This window comes from Octopus sinensis, linkage group LG1, assembly GCF_006345805.1.
Source record: "Octopus sinensis linkage group LG1, ASM634580v1, whole genome shotgun sequence".
Lineage (NCBI taxonomy): Eukaryota > Metazoa > Mollusca > Cephalopoda > Octopoda > Octopodidae > Octopus > Octopus sinensis.
In genome coordinates, this window is record NC_042997.1 from 27,549,338 (window position 1) to 27,559,337 (window position 10,000).

Here is a 10,000-nt window from a genome sequence, read left to right on the forward strand (position 1 = left end):
ACAGACAGACAGACAGACAGACAGACAGATAGATAGATAGATAGATAGATAGATAGATAGATAGATAGATAGATAGATAGATAGATAGATAGGCAAGAGAAATATTAAAATATATTAAAAATAGAACGGAAAACTACAGAAGACTATTTCACTAAGTTCTCCTGTATTAAGACGAGTCACACCACACCACTTCCACTTTACAGGTAAAGGGGGAAATAAATAAGTTATGTCCTGGTTACTTGAAGCTTTCCTTGAGTTATATAGGTCACAGTTACCTCATCTCGTTTGATATCAGGTACTACACTTAAGCGGAAGTAAAATTTTCGGTACTTTTTTTGTCCCCCCTGTTTATATTTATATATTTTTTTGACTTTGTTTTGATTCAGCTTTATGACTTATGGTAAATCCATTGCGTCACATATTCTATATAAGTAACCTCAGAGTAGCCGGTATCATCACAAGCGAATATCATTTTAAAGCGATAACACGCTCAAGCTTTATTTGATAATATCTACATATATAATACTATTGTCATTCTTTCCATTCCAAGTGATCAACCATTATAATGAATACCACCAACGTAAGTAAACATACATTGTTAATATTAACTGCTATATTTATATCTTCAGTCTCATTTCTATGCTTACTCTTGTATCATTCATGGTAAAATTTACCTTTGTTCAAACGAGTGAATCATTTTGCAGAAGTACGTTACTCAGATTGTTATTATGCATCTGAGGCGTATTTTTAAGGCTTTAGTATATTGATTTAGGAGGCGCAATGGCCCAGAGGTTAGGGCAGCAGACTCGCGGTCATAGGATCGCGGTTTCGATTCCCAGACCGGGCGTTGTGAGTGTTTATTGAGCGAAAACACCTAAAGCTCCACGAGGCTCCGACAGAGGATGCTGGCGATTCCTGCTGTACTCTTTCACCACAACTTTCTCTCACTCTTACTTCCTGTTTCTGTTGTACCTGTATTTCAAAGGGCCGGCCTTGTCACTCTCTGTGTCACGCTGAATATCCCCGAGAACTACGTTAAGGGTACACGTGTCTGTGGAGTGCTCAGCCACTTACACGTTAATTTCACGAGCAGGCTGTTCCGTTGATTCGGATCAACCGGAACCCTCGTCGTCGTAACCGAACGAGTGCTTCCATATTGATTTAATTCTTTGCTTTCGCACACTCATATATAATTTTGCGTTGACTCGTATGTTTTTATAGATTTATTATAGACATTTAATTGTTTGCTTCATGTGTATGTTGTCTTTCGTCCCACTTATAATTTATTTAAAATTGCAGTTGAGCATAAACGAGCGCAAATTTGGCAGGTGTTGAAGTAGAATATCTGCAAATGCCTTATAGAACGTTAAAGCCGGGTGATATCAAACATATACTCTGTGTATTCATTTATCTATCTACTTAGTTATCTACTGGGTGACGTAAAGACCCCTTTCGGTCATTAATTACCATGGAATTGCACGAAGAAAGTTCCCCTTTGAGGCTCAAGTCCGGGGGCAGTCCCCATGCATAGATAGATAGATAGAGAGAGAGAGAGAGAGAGAGAGAGAGAGAGATAGGCAGACAAACAGACAGACAGACAATCAGACAGATAGATAGATAGATAGATAGATATAGATAGATAGATCACCCATCTCCAAGCCACATATATTATTCAAAGGAAAGGAAAAAAGGTGACGCCGCTTGGCACCAGTCACGTGGCACCACGTTTCTACAGCTGAGTGGACTGGAGCAACTTGAAATAAATTGCCTTACACACGAATACAACGCACAGCCCGGTTCGAAAATCGAACTCACTACCTCATAATAGTGAAACCGATGCTCTAACCACTGAGCCATGTGCCTTTCACAGTTATCTATTAGAAAACAATTTAATCTTTCGTAATTTGGAGTGAATACATGTGTATGTGTGCGTGTGTGACAGACAGTGAGAGACAGAGAGAGGGAGAGGGAGAGAGAAAGTGATAGAGAACGAGGGAGCGAGTGAGTGAGTGAGTGAGTGAATGAGTGGTGGGTGAGTGAGTGTATATGTGCCATGGATGTAGTATATTATTCTCATATTTCTTCATTTATTTAGCTGTGGCTCATATTGGAATGTAATTACTGATTTCGACGTATATATTTCATATCACGCAGGTGCTCATCCAGGTTGTAATCTTCCTCCTCACCAACGTCGTATTGTTCATATCCTCGGCGTCAATTCCGACTCAATGTAAAATACCCAAGGATTTGAAAGTCCAATACGAGGAACTATCCAGCGCAGCGATCGGCAATAACTTTTTCCTACCAGCTGAAATGGCTCCAGCAGGAAGTGATCAACAGGAACTGACCGAAGGGGATAAAACTTGCCCAACATCTTCCGTATCTACTGATATCATTCGTGAGCGTTCAACCTGCCCATGGTACCTGAAAATTACGCACAATTCCACATATTTTCCTTCATCACGCAGAGAAGTCGTGTGTCGCTGTACAGAGTGTCTGGACTCTGACAGTAACCACCAATGTGTGATGGTTTATACTCCAATGACTGTCCTGAAACGTACAGCTCAATGCGTTGATGGACTGTACGTTTATAAACCAAGTGTCATCGAGGTGGCCACAGCTTGTGTGTGTGCACGGAAGGTCGATGTAATATCCGGAGGAAATGAGGACGAATATGAGTCGTAATATCGGCCAAAATCATCGAACATTCAAATGTGTGTAACACAAATGGTTTTCATAATGTTATGGAAGTTTAAGTAAACCACTGTGTGGTTGCTATATGAAACTATATACGAAACATGCCCACACACAAAAACATACAATCGCAAATATGCGCTATCTCTCTATTTCTACCGCTCTCTCTCTCTCTCTCTCTCTCTCTCTCTCTCTCTCTTTCTCTTTCTCTTCTCACAGACACTCGGATATATATATGCGGTATGTATGCATATATATACATACACACACACGCACACATACATGTATACAAATATATGTGTGTATATATAATTATGGGTATATTTACTTGTATATAAATATATATCTGAAAATACATACATACATTCATAAATACATACTTTTTCATGCATACCTACATCTATACATACATACGTACATCGACAAAAAAATTTCTGTCTCCTAAATGCTGTTCAGACATATTTCTTGTAAATATTTTTTTTTTTTTGCCATTTTGTGAACTCCGAACGGGACTCCTGTATTACTGTCGTATTAATTTATTGCCAACATTTTCTTTTTTTATGTATATATCTAAGCATATAGGAAGTTCCTTGAATATAAATACTTGGAACAGATATTGAAATATATTTTCCATTTACATGACATACACCTAACTTTAAATACTCCGATCATCAAGATGTAATCCTCATTATACGAACAAACCATTCATAAATGTACAGATAATTGCACGCACATTCACCTACCCATGCCATTCTACTTCGTTGGCATTCTGTTGTATATAAACAAAAAGTAATTACAGATGACAGTTCTAATAATGAACAACATTTCATTAAAATTTGAGTAACATTTCAAAACTGTAAATAAAACTTTGATATTTCTATTTTTCCATAATGCAGATCATAAGACATATATGCTAATTTGTATCATATTTATTCCATTCTAATATTCTAATATTTTTTCTAATATTTTAATATCAATAAAAAATATTTTATCAATATCATAAACTGTCTTTTATGTTCTTATTTTCTTTCTCTTGCCTGAATAAAGCATGTAAAAACTTCAGTCACTGACTGCAAGCCCAACTAAGCTTGAGTAAATGCACTAAAGCCTAAAATATGTAGTTAAAATTAATGAATCTGTTTTCTTGCTCCTTCGAGGAACGAAGGGCACTTTAACACTGAACGTTTATACAGTTTAACCTCATTTGTATGCTTATGAAACAAGAATATGAAGAGCGCCTCATTTAATCCAGGTATGAATATGAGTGTGTGGAAGCACTCCGTCAGTTACGACGATGAGGGTTCCGGTTGATCCGAATCAACGGAACAGCCTGCTCGTGAAATTAACGTGTAAGTGGCTGAGCACTCCACAGACACGTGTACCCTTAACGCAGTTCTCGGGGATATTCAGCGTGACACAGAGAGTGGACAAGGCTGGCCCTCTGAAATACAGGTACAACAGAAACAGGAAGTAAGAGTGAGAGAAAGTTGTGGTGAAAGAGGCGCGACGGTGCGGACAATATGGAAGCACTCGTTCGGTTACGACGACGAGGGTTCCGGTTAATCCGAATCAACGGAACAGCCTGCTCGTGAAATTAACGTGTAAGTGGCTGAGCACTCCACAGACACGTGTACCCTTAACGTAGTTCTCGGGGATATTCAGCGTGACACAGAGAGTGACAAGGCTGGCCCTTTGAAATACAGGTACAACAGAAACAGGAAGTAAGAGTGAGAGAAAGTTGTGGTGAAAGAGTACAGCAGGGATCACCACCATCCCCTGCCGGAGCCTCGTGGAGCTTTAGGTGTTTTCGCTCAATAAACACTCACAACGCCCGGTCTGAGAATCGAAACCGCGATCCTACGACCGCGAGTCCGCTGCCCTAACCACTGGGCCATAGCGCCTCCACTGAATATCAGTGTATTACCTTGCTCGCACGACACAGAATATACTGACCTTTCGCACGAACGAAATTAGTCAAATATCCAAGAAATAGAAGAAAAATCGTTTTCAATTTGCTGAACGTGTTACGATGACAATACTTCAAGGAGGCTAAAAAAGAACAATGAAAATTCTCAGAATCAACATTTTACAGTTTATTTACTCAAAGTATATTAAGAAATACCGCCGTAATTTACATGCCACCTACCAAGTCAGGAGTGCAGAATTTCAGATGTTACTTGACAATGTGCAAAAAACGGGAACAATAAATAAGCACCAAAGAATCCTATAAAACACTTAGAACATAAAAGTTTAGCTCCAGAACTCAAATTATTCCTACACACAAATTAAGCAAATGCCTCATCAGCCAAATTCTATACGGAAAGTATACTTAGTAATTCGGTGATATAAATCAAATTCATAATATTCTCCTACAGCATAATATTCTCTATACCATAATATTCTCCTACAGCATAGCAGTATTGATGTTATTAGTATTAGCTCGTCCATCGTTGTTGATGATGACCAAAGAAATCAAATAGCAAAAGGACACGATGTACAGCTGCACTCTAATGACGGAATCAAGTAGAAAATAAAATATCTGTACGTATCATATATGTGTATATATATATATATATATATATAAAGGAAATGAAGAAAATGCTGACAAAATAATTTAAGTAAGGGAGAGTGTATTTAATTAGGTGAAAGTTCTTTTTACCGGTTGCGCATTTGTTATGCCTATCAAAAGATATTTTTTTAAGAGAGATAGAGTTCCTTTCTGATAGATTTTTTCTCTTATCTGACTTTATGTTGGGTTTGCTGTCTCTTATATGTGAAAAAAGAGGCTCCAGAGTTGGTTAAGATTTGCTTGGTTTCGCGCCTAAAATTTCTTGTGGACAATGGTCAATACAATTTTGATTGTATTTTTGATTGTATTTTTGTAATTTTGATTATAAAGGGCTCACGTGAATGTTTGAATGGAAGTTGGTGTTGGGGTAAGAAAATAGGCTCCAGAGATGTTAAAATTTGGCTAGTGTCGCGCCTAAAATTTCTTATTGGTCATAATAAAGAGGTCACGTGGATGTGGTCATAATAGAGAGGTCACGTGAATGTTTAGAATGAATGTTGATGTGGGTGGTGTATGGAGTTTTCGAAAATAGCGTTGTTGAAAATTCTTATTGTTCAGGCTGGTCAGTAGACGTCACGTGGATATTTTAAATAGCTTTTTAGCGCGTAGTTAAGGAGTGTATTTTCCGCTTGACTGAATTTGAGCTGGATAAGTAAGTTCGTTTAGGACAGGAAGAGCTATATGTATGTATGTGTACGCGCGCGTGTGTGTGTGTGTGTGTGTGTGTGTGTATGTGTGTGTGTGCGTGTGTGTTTATATGTATGTTGGGGTGCGCGCGCGTGTATATATGTGTGCGTGTGTGGGTAAAATTTTCAATATTTATAGTTCTGCTGGCCTTGTGCCTGTATCGGGAAGCAACGTGTTTGTGTGAAGTCAATATTTACAGTCATATCCAAAAAATAGTGTTGGATGTTTTGCACCCGTATCAAACTTCTCATAACCTCTCTCTCTCTCTCTCTCTCTCTCTATATATATATATATATATATATATGATCGCCATGTTGATTCGTTAGCTACTGCACGCATTTTTTTTCTCTCCTTCTTTCTGTGTTTTTCTCTCTCTGTGTATCTTTCTGTTGAAGAGCGTAGGCTCGAAACGTTAAAGACTTGTTTTATTTATATTTCCTGAGCGCCATACTAATACAATTGTTCGTTTGTTTTCCACCTGCCTTCGTCTTTTGTTTATTTTCATAAAGCTTCCCGTTATATATATATATATATATATATATATATATATATATATATGTATATATATATATATTATATATATATATATATATATATATATATATATATATATATATATATATCTGTGTGTGTGTGTGTGTGTGTGTGTGTGTGTGTGTGCCAGAGAAAGCACATAAATATGAAACAAGTAGGGAAAAATAGTACTCGAATACAAGAGGTAGAGTAATAGGGTTTATTATTAAAGCTGCAAAAACATCACAACAAATATGACAAAATACTGCTACTCAGAATGCGAAACTCTGAGTAGCAGTTATTTGGGATCTTTTCCTTTTGAACGGCACTTTGTAACATAATTTCTAGGTAACTAAAAAGTTTTAAATTTCGTATACTGGTAGAATGTGTTTATAAAACATCATTTTCTCTTGGCTTTATTGAGAAAATTCTATAGGTTGTAACATATTTCGTCTAAAATTTCTTGCATTTCGGCAATTTTAACCAATCAATTAACTCCATTGGCGTAAATAACATTCTGTGCATAATGAATATGTCCCTCCTTTAAGAAACAGATTGGGTTTATTTACATTTGTGAAGAAAAAAAGATACCTTTCCCCAACCCCTAACCCTAACTAACTCTAACTCTAACCCTAAATCTAAAATAGATTGAAATGCAATAGATCGATACTAGGGCCATAATTATGGGTGACATTTTCATTTGACACCGCTAGAGAAAAATCCCATTTTCCGTAGCGGTGTCGTATGAAATTGTCACCCATAGTTATAACCCTAGTATCGATCTATTGCATTTCAATCTATTTTAGATTTAGGGTTAGAGTTAGGGTTAGGGTTAGGGGTGGGGAAAGGGTATCTTTTTCCTTCACAAATATAAATAAACCCAATCTGTTTCTTAAAGGAGGGACATATTCATTATGCACGGAATGTTATTTACGTCAATGGAGGTAATTGATGGGTTAAAATTGTCGAAATGCAAGAAATTTTAGACGAAATATGTTACAACCTATAGAATTTTCTCAATAAAGCCAAGAGAAAATGATTTTTTATAAACACATTCTACCAGTATACGAAGTTTAAAACTTTTTAGTTACCTAGAAATTATGTTACAAAGTGCTGTTCAAAAGGAAAAGATCCGTTATTTGTGTTATTTTTGTGGTGTTTTTTCAGCTTTAATAATGAAATATATATATACGAGGTATTAATCTTTAGGTAAATATATTTAATAAGAATATTATATATTGAACTTATATTGAGTGCTCCATTGTATAAAAATATTAATACTATTAAAGTATTTATATATTTAACACTAGCGATATATATATGTGTGTGTGTGTGTGTGTGTGTGGTGTGTGTGTGTGAGTGACATCGTGTGTACCGTTGGTGATTTTTTTCCTCTGTCTTCCCTTCTCTGGATCTTTCCTTCTCCTACGTTTCCGACGAAGAGCTCCACTCGAAACGTTAAACCCTCCTTCTTTCCTTCTTTCCTGAGCGTCCAATAATACTATATTTGTTCCACGTCCTCGCGTTGTTGTGTTTATTTTTGTGCTTTCTTGTTTGGATTAACTTTATATATATATATATATAATATATATAAATATATATTATTATTATTAATATAAGGGAATTAATCTCCAAACTCATCATAAAGATATATCCGTGTGAGAGAACTTATTGTATTAAAAATATATATAAATAAATAAATATAAAAAGATAAATATAATGTATAAAATAAATTTGATTGTTTAAAAGTTTTGAATTAATTATTTAAGCTTCTTACGATCGTTTCGCAGAAGAGTTGTCCCTATAATGTAATCCTATACTGATAAGCATTTATCGATAACTCTTCTGCTCTTCAGAGATATAAAATATGAATATTGTATAACATATCGAATGATAGTTTGTTTTTTTTTAATTTGAAGTAAAATTGTAAAATGGTGTTTGTTTGAAACGTAAAATAAAAATTAGAAATTACTACTTTTGATGAGAGTCCTTAAATCCATATATATATATTCCCTTGGTTATTCGTCTGCAATAATCCATAATATTCATACTTAAAATCCGTCATATCATCTTGCATTCCAGTATAGTTCCTGTAGTTAGTTTAGAAATGGGAAAATTGTACGTACTTTAGTATGAGAATCTTGAAATTTATATATCTTCTTGTTATGTATTGCTACAGAAGCATTACCAAGACAAAAGTGTCATGGATTGCTACAGAAAAATTAACCCAAGCCCTCGTCAAACTCTTCCCACAATAAGTAGGGAGAAACAAGATTTCATTACCCTCCAGGAGCTGACTTGCAAATTCTCAGGCCACTTCTGTGGAGTCAAACAGCAACCACACGGTTGCATATTTACCCCCCGAGTAATAAGCTTAATTACTGGCTTAAATTCTGCCAGCTCTCTTTCGATTATATCCTTTCTGAAAACGGCAATGGCGTCGAGGGTCCTAGAGTAGGTCCTCAAAACCACCGTCTTACTTTCAAGTTCTTTTAACCATTTTTTGGATGGTGTAATTTCCCACTCCACCAACTTTTCATTGTTATTTGCCATGTTTTTTTTTAAAGAGTCAAAAAATGCAGTTGTTAAAATATAAAATAATTAAAGAAAAAAAGGAAGAGGAAAAAATCCAAACAAAAGGAAGGATAGAGAAAACATTAACAGTTCAATAAATTTTATTGTTCTTTTGGCCACTCCAGGCCAACATTTAAAACAATTCTAAAACAGTTAAAAAATCATTCCAATTTTCTTCTAGGTACTCCTTAACAGGAACAATACTGTTTTGAAACAACAATTTTGGCTGGATACGCCCACCAAACCAATAATTTTCACTCCGGTAGACTAGAGTCTAGTGAGGACTTCTTGCTTGTAAAAATTATTTGCGACATACAACAGGTCCCCACTAGACCCCAAAAATTCTTACCTAACGGCTGAGTTTCAAAAGACTTCAATTTAAGACGGCTTTCAAAAAACACGTTTTACATCTGTGTCAAACACAACTATAATTCGCACATGCGCAATGTAAGCAAGCTACTTACTACACAGCTACTCCTACAAATTATTTTTTAATGTTAAAATACCATAATAGGCGCAGACGTGGCTGTGTGGTAAGAAGCTTGCTTCACAACCACATGGTTCCGGGTTTCGAATTCAGTCCCGCTACGTGGCACCTTGGGCAAGTGTCTTCTATTATAGGCTCGGGTCAACCAAAGCCTTGTGAGGGGATTTGGTAGATGGAAACTGAAAGAAGCCCGTCGTAAATATATATATATATTTTATGTGCCTGTGGTTATGTCTGTGTTTGTACTCCACCAACACCACCACTACCACATATCGCTTGACAACAGATGCTGGTGTGCTTACGTCCCCATAATAGCGGTTCGTGCAGAAGAGACCGATAGAGTAAGCACCAGGCTTACAAAGAATAAGTCGATTTCTGCTACTAAAAGGCGGTGCTCCAGCATGTCCACAGTGTACTGATTGAAACAGATAAAAGAATAATAAAAAAAACGTGAAAACCAGAGCATTTTTATCTTT

At 36.2% G+C, this 10,000-nt stretch overlaps 1 protein-coding gene across 1 annotated transcript; it reads left to right on the forward strand.

Moving 5' to 3' along the window:
* Positions 1–445: 445 nt before the first annotated feature.
* LOC115211085 (interleukin 17-like protein) lies at positions 446–2,932 on the forward strand. The gene is made up of 2 exons (XM_029779978.2): positions 446–580; positions 2,155–2,932. Exons 1-2 carry the CDS (start codon positions 566–568, stop codon positions 2,683–2,685), a joined length of 546 nt encoding a protein of 181 aa, XP_029635838.1. The 5' UTR covers positions 446–565; the 3' UTR covers positions 2,686–2,932.
* The last annotated feature ends 7,068 nt before the right edge of the window (positions 2,933–10,000 follow it).